This window comes from Myodes glareolus, chromosome 17 (genome assembly GCF_982192425.1).
Source record: "Myodes glareolus chromosome 17, mMyoGla1.1, whole genome shotgun sequence".
Classification (NCBI taxonomy): domain Eukaryota; kingdom Metazoa; phylum Chordata; class Mammalia; order Rodentia; family Cricetidae; genus Myodes; species Myodes glareolus.
This window is the reverse complement of record NC_142042.1, coordinates 13,076,873-13,092,718: the sequence shown is the minus strand read 5'-3', so window position 1 is coordinate 13,092,718 and position 15,846 is coordinate 13,076,873. Positions and strand designations below refer to the sequence as shown.

At 42.6% G+C, this 15,846-nt stretch overlaps 1 protein-coding gene across 2 annotated transcripts in view; it reads left to right on the top strand.

Annotated features, from left to right (window-relative positions):
- Positions 1-4,293: 4,293 nt before the first annotated feature.
- Positions 4,294-15,846, top strand: part of Znhit6 (zinc finger HIT-type containing 6) — a 35,202-nt gene continuing 23,649 nt past the window's right edge. Inside the window, exons 1-6 of one of the 2 annotated variants that reach the window (XM_048453670.3) lie at positions 4,294-4,448; positions 4,866-5,011; positions 5,952-6,017; positions 6,100-6,206; positions 6,292-6,377; positions 10,213-10,316. In XM_048453670.3, the coding sequence (XP_048309627.1) occupies positions 4,398-4,448; positions 4,866-5,011; positions 5,952-6,017; positions 6,100-6,206; positions 6,292-6,377; positions 10,213-10,316 (560 nt within the window). In that variant the 5' untranslated portion in view covers positions 4,294-4,397. Of the gene's footprint in view, positions 5,012-5,951; positions 6,018-6,099; positions 6,207-6,291; positions 6,378-10,212; positions 10,317-15,846 lie in introns of both variants that reach the window. The other variant, XM_048453669.3, reaches the window with a different exon arrangement.

Here is a 15,846-nt window from a genome sequence, read left to right as displayed (position 1 = left end):
TCTAACCAACTCAGGAATTGAAATCCAGAAAATCTCTGGGCATAAAATCCAACCAATCTTTGAGCTTGCCCCAAACTCAGAAATTGAGAGCCTACCGATTCCCATCCTGAAAATCTCTACCTTGGAAAGCTCCAACCCTAAGAAACCCAGTATAAGCCCTGTGCCTGTTCCTTTGGGGGCTGTTCTTTTCCCACCCTTTCAGAGGTAGCCACTCTCCTGGATTCTCCCTCCCAATAAATCTCTTGAGTGAGGTTTATTGTTACAACTTTCTTTCACCGAAGTGGAGCGGAGCAGAGCTGAGCTGTTTAACTCTTTGGCTGGGGAAAGTCTCCCTTGCTGGCGCAGACCGGCTATGCTCTGGGGGAGCTAAACACTTGTAACATATCTCAGGAGCAGAACAGAGCAGAGCTGTGACAAGTTCTCTGGGGAAACTCTGCCCTGCTGGAGCAGAGCTGTTGTACTTACCTTAGGGAAATCTTTCCCAGAGCAAGGACTGTAACACTTTGCTAGGGGAACTGCCCCCACCAGAAGAGAACTGAAACACTTCTGTTGGGAAGCCTTTCCCTTCAGAGCTACAGGTATTCCTCGGTTTCTAAGTGCCAGGATACCTTTCCCTTCTAAACTGAAGGTCTTCCTTGGCTTCTGACTACCTGGATACCTTTCCAGAGCTGATAATACAGAGCTGCAACACTTGCAAAACTCTTATTAATGAGATCATTTACATTACTCTTTCATTAAACTGTGTATTTTATGCTGTGAGTTTGTGTTAATTCAGATAATCCTATTTCATGTGCTCAGTAGTCCTTAGAGAGCTTAGAAAAGTGTAGTTATAATGACTTTACCAAGTGGTTCTCAAATATGAATGGGATCAATTTGCGTCTGAGTTGTGAAGAACATTAAGCATCCTGGGAATTTTTGAACAGTAGCACTAGCATTCATCTGTCTGTTTCCTGATGAGGGGGATGCACTGCAACCAGCAGCCTCCAGCTGCCATGTCTTCTCCGACATGATGTAATATTTATCCTCAAACTGTAACCAAAATAAACCCTTTCTTCCTGAAGCTGCTTCTGCCAGGAATTTTTCATAGCATCAAGAAGAGTAACTGATACACCCTCCAGGACTGTATTATCAGGGTTCTCGAAAGGGACAGGAATGAAAAGATACACATACATGCATACACACATACACATACATATGTATGTATGTATGTGTGTGTGTGTATGTATTGGAATTTTTTTAGACTGGCTTGCAGAATATAGTCTGGATAAAATAACAATGGCATTGTCTTACCCTATGTTCCATTGCTGTGACAACTCTGATAAAGAAAGCTTTTCACTGGGGCTGGCTTACAGTTTCAGAGGTTAGTCCATATCATCATGGTGGGAGCATGGCAGTATGCAGGCAGACATAGTGCTGGAGAAACTGAGAGTTCTATACCCAGAGTCACAGACAACAGAAAGAGAGAGAGTTCAGTACCCCTGGTTTAACCTTCTGAAACCCCAAAGTCAACCCACAGTGACACACTTCCTTCAACACGGCCACACCTGATCCAACAGGGTCATATCTCTTAATCCTTTCAAATAGTACCTCTCCCTGTTGACCAAGCATTCAAATATATGAGCCTTTGGGGACCATTCTTATTCAAACTACCACAATCATCCAATGACAGAAAGACCTAGAATCTGGTAGTTGTTCATTCCAAGAGGGTGGGTGTCTCTGTGTTTTCAATCAGGTGCTGGAGTCCAAAGAATTGCCAGAGAGCTACTGATCTTCAGTCTATACTAGAATCTTAAAGAAGTTGACACTAATACCAATGAAGGAATGGCTTAACAGCCCCATGGATGAACTGACCTTTGAGACTGAGAGCAAGGAGGCAAAAAGCAAAATCTCTTCCTTCCATGTCCTTCATGTGGGCTGCCGAGATTTAGGGTGGGCCTTCCTGCTTCAAATTTGGTTAAGAAAATCCCTCACAGGAGTGCCCACAACCTTGTTTCTGTTGTTTGTTTTGGACTTTTTTGTTTTTAATTTAAATATATTAGTCACACATACACACAATGAATCAATTAAAAATACATTGTAAAAAACAAATCTCAGCTCAAAAAATAAACATCAAAAACAAAAAATCCAATCAACAAAAGGCAAATGAATTGAATAATTCTCAAAAGAAGTCGAATGTTCAATGCAGTAGTCTAACAAAAATGACTCAGTAGATAACAGTTCTTGCCATGCGACCCTGTCAAACTGAATTCAATCCTCAGAACCCACAGAGAACTGATTCCCTAATGTTCTCCTCTGACATCCACATGTTTTCTATAGCATGTAAGTGCTCACATACATACATCATATACACATACAATAATAAACAAATGAAAATCTAAATGGCAAAAAATATGAAAAAATACTTGATATCTATAGCCATTAGAAGATTTCAAATCAGAGTACATTAGGAGTCCATCTTTCCCAAGGTAGACTGGCTACCAACATGAAACCAAACAAGGGCTGGTGAGGATAGTGGGAGAAAAGGAACCCTATCTACTGTTGGTATGGATGTAAATTAGTGTGCCCTCATGGAAATAAGTATAGGGATTCCTTAGAAAACTAAATTTGGAGCTGCCATCTTCTCCAGCAGCAGCGCCCTTCCAAAGCACATACCCAAAGCTCAACAAGGCTCACCAAGTTGGACGTGGGTAGAATCCTTACTTTGGTCTGTTGTTGGTCCCTCCCTTGGATGAATAGACATTTGTTTACTTCTTCCCCAGAAACAGTGTCACACAGCAGCCGTTCTCTCGGGTTGTTGGCCAGTGTGTCAGTTTACTGAAGCAACATGATAGTGCAAACTGGATGACTTAAACAAAGACCATTCTTATTTATTCAAAGTTCAAGAAGCTATAAAAGTCCAAAACCGAGGGTTCAGAAGTATTTTTTTTTAAGGCTACTTGGGTTGGCAAACAGATGGCTAATTTCTCACCATAGTCCAGTACTCTATGTCCATTCATCCCATTTGTATGCAAATTTCTTATTAAATAATGTTTCAGTCAGATTGGATTAGAGCCCATTATAATGACCTCACTTTAACGAGTATACCTTCAAAGGACTGATCTCCAAAATATAGTCAAAATTGAGAGGTATTAGGGATTAAGGACTTCAGTACATGAATTTGAGGGGCTATTGCTAGCATGTAGGAACCAGAGTTTCAGAGTAGTAGGTGATTCCCAGGCATGGTTTCATGTAATCCTTGCAGGAGTAGATAAGTGTATCTCTCCTGTTTCTTTTCCCTCTCTCCTCACCTTCTTCCTTCTCCCCCTGCTTGTTTTGTTTTTGAAACAGGGACTCACTATATAGCCCTGGCTGACCCAGAACTTACTATGTAGACAGGGCAGGCCTTTAAGTCACAGAGATTCTCCTGCTGCTAGCTCTTAAATGCTAGGATTAAAGGCGTTTTTTTTTTTTTATGGTTTGTTTGTTTGGTTGGTTTTTGAGACAGGATTTCTCTGTGTAGCCCTGGCTGTCCTGGAACTCACTCTGTAGACCAGGCTGGCCTCAAACACAGAGATCCGCCTGTCTCTGCCTCCCAGTGCTGGAATTAAAGGCGTGTGTCACTACCACCCAGGCATTTTCCAATACCTTGGTCAGGGTGAATAACGACAGTTTAGACCAGTAGTTCTCAACCTGTGGGTCGCGACCCCTACAGCAAGCCTCTTACATTTACATTACGATTTTTGTCTTCTGTTTGTTTGTTTGTTTTTGTTTTTTTCAAGACAAGGTTTCTCGGTAGCTTTGGTGCCTGTCCTGGAACTAGCTCTTGTAGAACTCACAGAGATCCACCTGCCTCTGCCTCCCGAGTGCTGGGATTAAAGACGTGTGCCACCACCGCCCGGCTTACATTACGATTAATAACAATAGCAAAATTACAGTTATGAAACAGCAACGAAAATAATCTTATGTTGGGGTCTCACTGCAACATGAACGGTATTAATGGGTCGCAGGATTAGCAAATTTGAGAACCACTGGTTTAGACAGTCTAAACGTTTGAGGAAAATGGGAATCTGTCCTCCATTATTAGAGTTAATCCGAAATACAGGTTAAAGCGGGTCACTTTATTTCGAGACTGTCGTTCCGGTACCCAGAACACCAATTTGGGAGCCCTGGCGTGGTCTCTCAAAGCTGAAAGGGATGCAAAGCGGGAACGCCGTAAAGAACTTCACGAATCGTGAAGAGTCGTGGCGCGGAAGAGTTGCTTTACGGCTCATCCCGCATCTCCTGGGCGTGCAGAGCTGGTGGCTTCTGGTTTGTACACGTGTGGCGCTGTCGGTGATTCGTTTGGTAATCCCGCTTGTTGGCGTGGTAGCGCCACCCTGAAGAACGGAGTGGCAGCGTCGGCCTAGGCTAGTGAGCTGATGGAGTTGGCGGCGGAGAAGGAAGGGACTCCGGGAGAAGGTCCCCAGAGGGTAGCGGAGGGGGCGCGGCCGAGACCCGAGGCCGGTGGGGAGGGAGCCTGGGACTTAGGTGGGAGCCCCGAGGCTGGCGATGGAGAGGAGAGGAACGGAGTTAAGACCACAGAGGATGCGGAGGAGATAAAGATGGACTTAGCCGTGGTGAAGCAGGAAGTGGTGGACTGGTCGGATGTAGACATATCGGACAGCCCCTGGGTAAAGCAGGAGGTGGAGGGCGGACCTGAGGTGAAGGATGAGAAGGTGGGCGTGCTGGAGGTGAAGCAGGAGGCGGATGGTAGCCTGGTGGTGAAAGAGGAGACGGTGGATGCGCCAGAAGTAAAGGAAGAGAAAGTGAAGGTGAAGGAGGAGGTAACGGACTGGGAAGAAGTGACGGAGGACTTGAACGTAAAACAGGAGTTGTTTGTTGGTCAGAACGTAAAGGAGGAGCAGGTGTTGGAGGGAGTGCGCGTCAAAGAAGAGGATTGCCTCAAGAGAGAAGTGATGGATGGCGCGCAGGTGAAGGAAGAGCCCCAGACGAATCACCGAGTGGGCTGCAAGAGGAAGTTGGCCATGTCAAGGTAGGGCAGGGAGAAAACCCAGATGGGAAATAGAACATTGCGTGGACGAAGCTACTCTAACAGCAGAACGTGGAGTAAATTAAACCAGGCACGAAGTTGTTCCTGAAGTCTGGGACACTGTGTGAAGTGGCAGTGACCATCAAGTTAAGGAGAAAATTCTGGGGGTCCGAGACCTTTGTGGAACCAGGTCTTGTTAGCTGTGACGCTCTTGTGCAGGGCTTCACCCACTAGAGAAAATAGGAATTAGTGGGTATCTAATAAAAGCCAACAATGAAAGGGTGGGCGGAGTTAATAGACAGACAGACAGCCTCCTCTTGAAGTTTTTCGTGGCTCCTATGAATGCTTATTTCTTGGCTGTAGTTTCTTTAGTGTGTTCATGCGATGGCTAAAACTGTGATCAGATTCTGTCTCAAACAGAACTGACCAAGTGAACTGAATCTACTGGGTGAGCTGTGGTTGAGAAGATTAGTAACACTGTCTCTGGCTTATTCTGGTGTCCGCTCTAAAGTAGATTTAACTTTTGGAAAAGGCATACATTACTGTTAAATTTAGCCTTGTCTCTTCCTATCTTGTTTTGCTGGTGTATATGCTTTTATAATATCCAAATTTAACTTACACACACACACACACACACACACACACACACACACACACAAAATCTCCATGAATTACAGATTTTAAAAAATCATCTTATTCTCTAAGTGCAGTAGAAAAGTCAAAATAAGATTTCCCCCATATATATTATTTTCTCTGATTGCATTTTATCGTGAATGTCATTTGCAGACATTTTCATAATTTTCAGTGACAGCTATCAAATATTTTATCAGAGTTGCTGGCCTATGCTTCTTTGCATTGACTGCCTTGATGTCCGTGAGTCGGCATTCAGACATTGTAAGTAGAGTTAGTGTTTGAGTGTTAAGTCACAGGTGTGTTTTTCCAGGTGTGGAACTTGTGGGACCGAAGAAGCGAAGTACCGATGTCCACGCTGCATGCGCTATTCCTGCAGGTAGATACATAACTTCCTACCTTATCCCCACCTCTCTGCACTCAGCTTCGGGTACAGAGCTGCTTCCTGTTTGCTCCCACAGTTTGCCCTGCGTAAAGAAGCACAAAGCAGAGCTGACTTGTAACGGCATCCGCGATAGAACTGCCTATGTCTCGCTGCAGCAGTTTACTGAGATGAATCTGCTAAGCGGTGAGTCCTTTTGTGCACAGCAGGTAAATGCTTCCCGGCCGCTGGCACATGTCACCTACTCATTTTTCCATTCTGAAATTTCAAGACTATCGATTTTTGGAAGACGTGGCAAGAACAGCAGACCAGGTTTCAAGAGATACTTTCTTGAAAAGGCCAAAGCGCAAGAAATATGTAAGTATTTTCAGTGATCTTCTCAAGTTAAACTTTCTTGCAGTCAGTTTAATTCAGAAACCTCTCAGCTGTGTCACGTGGCCACTATGATCTGGGACTGTCCTGGTAGTCGAGACAGAGCCTTACCCTGAGGAGTCTGTCATGTAGTGGGGAGTTACAGACGTGGGAGAGTCAGAGTATGTAGAATAACAAATATAACATCTCACAGACTTAAGTGCATGTGGAAAATTAAGATGGATCAAAAGTCTAAAGAGAACAGTGATGTCTGAGGGGCATGAGCTATTCAGGGTATAATTGTCAACACAGTGGTAGAGGGGACAGCTAGGCAGTGACCTTAATGGTATGAAAGAGACACTTAGAGTTTCTGGAAGAAAACTCTTCTGGGTAGAAATATAGGCAAAAGTGGAACAAACCTGTGACACCACACTTGGAGGAAGACATAGCAAGACTTTGAACAAGATGCATGTAGGGAACTGATGTATATGTTCGGAGAATGGCAAGGGCAGGGTGACTGAAGCATAGTGAGTGGGGAGGGATGCTAAACAGAGCTAGGGTGCCTGGAAGAGTTCCCAAGCATTCTAAGCAAACATGAGACCAAGGGAGGCTGGATGTGATGCTGCTTTAATATGGCACTCAGGAAGCCGAGAGGCAGGCGAGTCTCTTGAGTTCCAGGCCATGCAAGCATATATGAGACCTTTGCTTGTTTGTTTGTTTGTTCTGAGACAGGGTTTCTTCCTGTAGCTATAGCGGTCCTGGAACTGCATCTGTTGACCAGGGTGGCCTCGAACTCCCAGAGATCCACCTGCCTCTCCAGTGGTGGGGTTAAAGGCTTGTGCCACGACTGCCCAGCTGAGACCTTTTCTCAAAAAAGAAGAGAAAAAAAAAATGGCAGTAGGGCGCACGCTTTTACTCCCAGAACTCTGGAGGCAGAGGTTAGCAGATTTCTGAGGCCATCGTGATCTACAGAGAAAGGACAGCCGGGGATACACTGAGAAACCCTGTCTCAAAAAAAAACAAACAAACAGCAGCAACAGAGAAACAATACGAGGGAGGAGTTGAGCATGTTTTGGTCTTTAAAAGAACTTTCTTGAGCTGGAGAGGCGGCTCAGTAGTTAATCGCGGGTGATCTTTCTTGCAGGGGACTGTGGACTAGACAGACATGTACACGCCCCTGTTCCAGAGGTCCACACACATGATGCACATACATATAAGAAGATGAGCGCTTGTACACATAAATATTGATAAAAAGGAACCACAGTGGAAGATTGAAGCACGAAGTATAGTTTCAGGGGTGTATGCCATATGAGAGGTGCTGGTGGCCTGGATGTGCTGTGATTCCAGTTTTGACAATAATAGGGCCCTGTGTCCTAACACACATAGTTTTCATATTCTTACTTCCCTTAAACAGAGATTCTCCTGCCTCTGCCTCCTAAGTGCTGGGATTAAAGGCGTGCGCCACCACCCCCAGGCATATTATTACCAGTTCTCATTCTGGCCGATTATGTCTAAATTTGGTTCAGCTTTTAATAGGATTGTGTTGGGTTTTAATTTTACCGTTCACTTCCTCCTTTTGAGAAGAAAAGCATTTTATTGAGCATTTGGATTTCCTCTTGTGTGTGCTTAAGCCTTTGGTTCATCTTGTTCAGCTTCCGGTTACCTTGTCTGAGACTCAGTGTGGGCAGACACCATGGCACACATGTGGAGGTCAGGACAGCCTCTGATGCTGGCTTTCTTACCTCTTCTCCTGGCTCCCGCCTCTCCATAGGAGACTGGGATAGCAGACTTGGCTCCCACACCAAGCTTTGTGCAGTCCTGTGATTTCACACTCAGTTCTCCATGCTTGTGCAGTAAACTACCCACTGAGGTGTCTTCAGTCTGCTGAGCTGTCTTTGTCTTGATGGTTTATAAGAATTCTTTGTGGTATTTAGATACTGGTCAGTACTTGATGGGATGTTATAAACTGTTTTGTATGGTTTGTCTTTCATTCTTCGTGAACATGCCTTCATTTTAGTGTGTTATCTTTTGCTCGTTTCCTTTACAGGTAATAGTTTTCTGTGTTTGTCAGGAAGCCCTTGTACGTGCTCAGCTGCAGTACTGCTCAGGTGGCCTGCTTTGAACCTAACAGTTTCTACCTTGAAGTTATAGAAAGAATTGTTATTTGAAAACTTTATAGTATTACATTTCACATTTTTATATTTTCTTGAAATTGTTAGTGTCATTGGAAACAAAAATTGTATTTAATTCTCCATCTAGATAATCCCTCTTTATAGCATCATTTCCTAGAAAGTCTGTCTTTTTTCTGTTTCTTCCAGGTCCCCTTTATAACAAATCAGGTAGCTGTATGTGCTTGGATCGGTGTCTAGCCTGTCTAGTCCATCATGTTGGTCTCTTGATCTGTCTTGCTTCACTGCTATCCTCATTTATCGTAGGCTTCTTCACTCAGCATGTGACCTATTTGCTTATAAAAAATATAGAGACTCATTGTAAACATTTGACCTTGTCTGACTGTGTGTTCCTGTAGGAACAGATTCAACCAACCACAGATCAGAAGTGTTTGGGTGAAAATTCAATCTATACTGAGTATTCACAACCCTTTTTCCTTTTCTTACCGTTATTCCCTGTATTACCTTTTAATTACTATTTACATAGTGCTTGGCATAGAGATTATTTAATGTACAAATGTATAAATGTCATATGCATTTATGTGAGGGGACTTGAGCATCCTAAAAGCCTGGTGTCCATCACTGGTTCTGAGGACAAGAGTGTGCTCTTGAGGGTGGGTTTATTGAGTGCGTTATTTAAGTCATTTCTAGCTTTCCTCATTAGTATTCCTAGTGAGTAAAAGCAGAAGGACTTCTGGGTCCGTGTTTTAGTTAGGTTTTACTTGGTTACTTTAAAACTAAATTACTCCATGCATCAGGAATTATTTCTTCCTTGACCTTAGGGGATTACCTTCTCTTCCTCTAAACCAATGATTCTCAACCTGTGGGTCCTGACCCTTAAAACCATATGGAAGCACAGATATTTATGTTATGATTCATAACAGTAGCCAAATCACAGTTAGGAAAGAGCAACAAAGGTCATTTTATAGTTGGTGCTCACCACAACATGAGGAGCTGTCTTAAGGGTCACAGCGCTCAAAAGGGTAAGAACCCCTGCTCTAAACTTTGTTTACTTGCTGACCAGTGTTCAGACTGTTGCAGGCTGTGTGATGAGTTTTTCTTTCCACTTCTCCACCTTACACTGTGATGAGTCTTTTGTGTCAGTTCTGGTCTCTCTTGAGCAAGTATGATAATTTGGGGGGTTTTGTTGTTGTTTTTTCAGGGTTTTTTTTTTTTTTGCCTTCTCATAAATGTTTTACGGCAGTTTTTAGGTAAATTTACTTTCACGTATGCATTTTTCTTGTTGTCTGGCTGCTTTCAGTGGGGGAGTTCATCTTTATAACTACTACCATTACTAAAACCAGAGTCTGCTGACTTACAGAATTACGGTTCTTGTCATTTCTTTACTTAGCTGGAGATTGCTAATCCTTGTCCGTGGACTTATGACTTACATCACAAGTTGTAGATTTATCCATTTAACCAGAAAACTTGATTCACCCTTCCTTTGAGTGATCTTTTTTCTTCCTTAGCTCAACAGTCAGTTCAGTTGATAATTTTTCCATTGGGACTCTGGTGGAGTTACCTCCTTGAACTTAATAACCAACTCAGGGAGGAGTAACATGTGTTAGAGGCGTGTGTTTTTATATCTTATTTTGTCCCCTCCTTGTATAGCTTTATTCGATTATAAATAGTAAGGCATTCTGAAATTAACTTATGTTTGGCTTTGTTGCTAGCTATTCTTTATGAAAAATCGTGCCCGAAAGCAAGGTATTTTCTTGAGGCTTCTACCCAACGGATTCAGCAAGAGGAAAGAGAACTCAACAGTTTTTGACCATAGGTAGGTCTCTCACTTTTATTATATAGCTGTTCAGTTTTGATGGGGAACAACCTCTAGGATTTGGTTTGCTCTAGAACATTGCTAACAAAAATGTGGTCTGTAAACTGTCACTGGATGACAAGAGAGAGTGATAGTCAAGATTAGGGAATGTGATGTGTTATCTTGCTGTCCTTTGAGAAGCTTCTGCAATGTTAGTATGCATAACAGATCAGTAACTGTACTTATAATTTAATCTCAGTAAGTTGGGATTTGGTGAGATATATTTCGGATAGTGCCTCAGTAATGCTTGTGACTGGTTTGAAATTTGAAAGTATGCATTTCTAATGGCGACCACCAATGCTCCTGGCTGAGACCCTGCTTAGTAGTAGTGTTGTGAAGTTTTCTCTGAGATCTAGAGCATCAGGAGAGTATGTGGAGGCTTAAATTCAAATCTAGAAAGGGTGATAAAAGCTAAATAAGTTCCTTTGGTTAAGTCAGTTCCTCCTCTCACTAATATCTTTTCCCGTGTTGTAAAGTCAAAAACCCTGAGGGACTGTTCCCTCTTTAGCTTTGCAGGTGGATCTCTTTTTATTGCCTAAAGTCGGTCAGAGCTGTCAGTTCTGACTCAGGTGATTTCCCATCTCAGCCTCCCAAGTAGTTGGGACTGTAGGCTCGCAACCATGTGTACCTTGGCCTCTTGTTTAGATGAGAATCATCATCAGTTTTATTTAATAACTTTTGCTGTTCCAAATGATATTATATAATTAGAAAATGACATTATTCATTTAGTTTGTGATTTAAGACATAATATTATCCTTGTTCATGGTTGGTTTCCAAAGTAAAGTAATTACCTACTTTTATCAAATGTGGGATTGTGTACTTTGAAACCAACACACAGAGAATTTGACATATTTTGGTTAACTTTAGAGTAACCAGTTTGTGCCCTGTCCATAGATATGTGCTGTGTTGTGAAGGGGCACTTGGGACTGTCATCCCAGGTTAGGTCTTGTGGCTCCAAGTATAGCCCTGTGTCTCTGGATAAGGAATGTGGGGACGATTGTTTGGTCAGTCACTAATTTAGTAGCTTCATTTTAATTATGGACCATTCCAAGATAGCAAACCGAACACTTCTGCCCTCATGTTCTTCTAGTGAAATTACAGAGATGTGAGGCTGATCTTGTATTTGTAGTGTTTTGTCTCCAGTAGTTAAATACAGTTTGATTGAAGCTATTGACCTGTACTGAGGACATTTAAATATGTTGTTTGCATTACAGACATTCTGTATTATGTTACACCTTGTAGTTTGTGTCTATAACCATGGGAGAAATATGTTCCTGATTTCTGTTTTTTCTCTGGAACCAAAATACTCTGGCTTCAAATCTAATTTACAACTAACTCTGCAGCCTATGCCTTACTGTCTGTGCAGCGTTCTCCTCAGGAGTGAAATAGGTTTCTTTGGTTTTGGGTTTTGGTTTTGGTTATGTTTATTTATTTATTTTTCCCTTCAGTTTTTGGTTTTTGGAGATAGGGTTTCTCTGTAGCTTTGGAGCCTGTCCTGGAACTAGCTCTTGTATACCAGGCTGGCCTCGAACTCACAGAGATCCTCCTGCCTCTGCCTCCCGAGTGCTGGGATTAAAGGCCTGCACTACCACTGCCCGGCAAGGGGAGTAGTTTTAATGTGTCGACTAATGTTTATGTCCTTTTAGGGTTCTTTTTTTCCCCTTTTTAGATATCATTAGTGGAGACCTGTAAAGAATGTGAGCCAGGCATGGTGGTATATCATTACCCCAGCACTCAGGAAACTGAAATAAGGTGACCACACGTCCCAGGCCACACAGAGTATGGCCTGTCTGAGGGAAAAAAAAAAAAAAAAACCTTTAAATTTTATAGTGTACCTTCCAGGTTTATCTGTTAATAGTTTAGTTTCTTTTCTTTTTATGGATTTATTTTTCTTTGAGACAGGGTCTTGTCCAGCCCAGGCTGCCTCGTACTCACTGTTGTTCACTTGTGATCTCCTGTGTCTTCCTCTGGAGACTGGGATGCAGATCTATGTGCTAGTGCACCGCTGTCTAGGAGGAGGGTACCACTGTCACCCAAAGTTTCTACCACCTCCCTTGGGTGCAGCTGCTGCCTCCTGCCAAGTTAACCGCCTCAACTATTATGTTTATATATTCGTTTTGCCCACTGAATTTTCCTCAATATAATTTAAATTGTTCAGTCACTGCTTAGTTGGGTTTCCATTTCTATGTTAAACACCATGACCAAAAGCAACCTGATGCACAAAGGGGTTCTTTTGCTTACATTTCAACATGACAGTCCATCATCAAAGGAAGTCAAGGCAAGAACTGGAGGCCGGAGCTGAAGCAGAGGCTCTGGAGGAACATCACTTTCTGACTTGTCCTCAGGACTTGTGTAGCCTGTTTCCTTATGACCCCTAGGACCACCTGCCCAAACATGATACCACCCAGAGAGGGCTGGATGCTCCCACATCAGTCTTTCAAGAACTTCAGAGACATGCCTACAGACCAATCTTCCCAGATGTGACTAGGTTTGTGTCAAGTTGACAAAACCAACCAGCACAATTACATCTGCCCATCTTTCAGCCCACCGTCTTTGGACATTTCAAAGTTATTGCAGGCATCATTGTACTGGCCTCTATGTTTCAGCATTATTAGCCAAAGCTCAGTAGCTGCTTGCATTCTTCCTTTGATGCAGTAGTTTGCATACTGTGAAGTGCGTAGATCTTAGTTACATGTGTAGTAAAGTTGGTGCAGGAGGATCAGTCCGTGGCCCCACCCACGTGCAGGTGCCGTGCCTCTGAGCTGCATTCTCCGCACCAGAACCTAATCCCTGTGACTGCATGAAACATGATTGTCACAGCACAGATTTTTTTCTACATGCCTCTCTCTTTCTCCCCTTTTGCTGGTGAGTAGAGTTTTCTAGTTATTTGTCCACTGATCTTGTGATTTTACTTAGAGGTCTTCAGCTTATTGGGCCAACTTTGCCTGATGTCACAAAGAGGGCCTCTTGGTTATTCTGACTTGTTACTGGGTTTTCCTGGGAGACTTTTCAGATTGTCTCGTCTGCCTTATTACCCTAAATATTTAACATAAGCAGTAGAAAGGTCAGGGCAAGTGCTGGGAAAGAGGTGATGGGGAGGCGTGTAAGTACTTAGTAACCAAGCAGTTCTTCTAGGAATTTAACTTAATAGCTAGGAAAAGGAAGTCGTCATCAGCCTTCCAAAGGAAATGTACTCATTTAGAGTGATTGCTAAAAGTATTAAGTGACTAAAGATGGATATAAAGCCATGCTCACTGCAGACTCTTAATATGTAAAATATGAAATGTATATACATATGTACCGTACAGTGGCTGTCCACTCTCCCTCCTCCTTTTTTCCATTTATAGGGTTTGCATTCCAAGCCTTACAGTGTAAGTAATCCCAGATCTTGTATGTATAGCTTGTTTCCATACATACATACTTGTGCTATCATTCTGTTTATAAATCAGGTACATTAAGAGATTAACAACAGTTATAGTAAATAGAACAAGTATGGCAGTATACACTAGTGAAAGCTGTATGATTGTGGTCTCAGCATCTTTCTGATCTGTTCCCATCGTAGTGGCATGAGATGATGCAGTGGTGCTCAGCATTGGACTCAGTAGCTTCCTAGTGTGCTACCTCACCATCAGTCAGAGCACATTACACTCTTCACGGAAGCTAACTCCCTTTCAGCTTAACTGCAGGCTTGGATACCGAAGTCATCACTTGCGGTTTGAGGCATACTAGCAAAGTCAGCACAATTTGCTCTTATCCTGGACCTCAGGAATCTCAGCATATGACTTTTTAATTTGTTCCCCCTCCTCCCCTTAAAATGAAGGGCTTCAGTGTTTTACTTAAAGACAGCATTTTACTTTTTTTTTCTTGTGTGTGTGTGTGTGTGTGTGTGTGTGTTTACATTGCTAGCATCACTACTCTTACACTTTGGAGACATTGTTAAATAAAAGAAGCATTAAGTCACCAGCCTCACTGCAACGGTCTGGTGTCTAAGACCGCAGCCCCTGGTGCACAGGCAGGTGCACACACAGTGTAGATGTGGCAGACAAGGGATCTTGTACGTCTTGTTTCATGGGACAGAGCAGATTTCATCTCACCACTCAGAGCTGTGCAGTTTGAAACTTAGGAATTGTTTATTTGGGGAATTTTCCACTTGACTGTTCAGCTCACTGCTAACTGTGGGTAATGAAACCACAGAAGTGAAGCTGCTGGTAAGAAGGGACTACTGTATTTTACAAGGACAGCGACTTTGGGGAAGGTGTCTTAGTCTCTGTTTGTACCGTAACAGAATATCACTGGCTGGATGATTTTTAAAAGAAGTTTTGGATTGTTCTTTTAGGGACTTAGAAGTGTAAGATCATGGTACCAGGGTGTGCTTCGTGTCTGGTAAGGGCCTTCTTGCCTCTGCAGCATGGCAGGAGACAACACATAGAGTGGATGCATGCTGGCCTTGCTCTCTTTCCCTTTCCTATGAAAGCGGCATTGCTGCTGTGGAGCTCATCCTCTATCCAGAAATAGGAACGTGCATATGCGTGTGATGTAAAGTTTTCCTACACAGGACTCTGGCGGACTCTCGCCGGTGTGGGTAGGAAGTGTGTACCATTTTGTTCCTTTCTGAAATTTAAGCCATATGTGTTTGTGATTTTAAGAATTATGTTGATAGGTATGTACAGGTTTTTTATGGTTTTTGGCTGGAAGTTGAATATTTGAAAAGTATCCTGACACCATCATGTGCATTTATCCACACTCCAACCTTGCATTGTCTTTTGGATTTTGCTTGTGGAAACTGTGTTCTTGTTAACTGGGAATTGTGGAGTGCAGAGGAAAGTACTTGTCAGCTGAGGAACGACTGAGTGAAGTGTGATTCTCACTGGACAGATGCCTGAAACTGCAGTGCTTTCCCCGCCATGGACTGAGTGGCTCCAATTGAAACTTGAAACTGAAGTGTTTCAGATTTAGGAATTGTTAGGTTTTATAATATCTGCATAAACTTTACCAGTAGAGCACCTGTAATCTAAAAATTCAAAATCTGAAATGCATCAAATAGCTCAAAAGGTTTTAGATTTAGAACATTTTAGAAAATTTTATTTTTAAACATATCATTTTACTTGTGAGCAAGCCTTTGAATGAGTTCACGTGACTAGGGGCAGCCTCAAGCCAGAGTGGCCACTATGAGAGAAGTAGCTAAGACGGTCACCATAAGAGTTCATGGAAACACTTTACCCACCCAGAATTTACTTGTATATAAATTTAGTACCTGGCTATCAGATGGTTCAGTTAAGCTTTCTAGTATTGAAATTTTGGTGGTCAATAGAAAATTGGGCAAAGAATACTGCTCAAAGTAAGTATGTCAAGAACAATGAAAAGTTTCCTAAGGACCATACAAGCCAACATTACAGCAGTCTAGGAGCCATTTAATGTAAAGGCAAACAGACCAGAATATCCAGTGCCAGGATATTCAAGGGCAGTTATTTTAATGTAGTGTAATAATTTG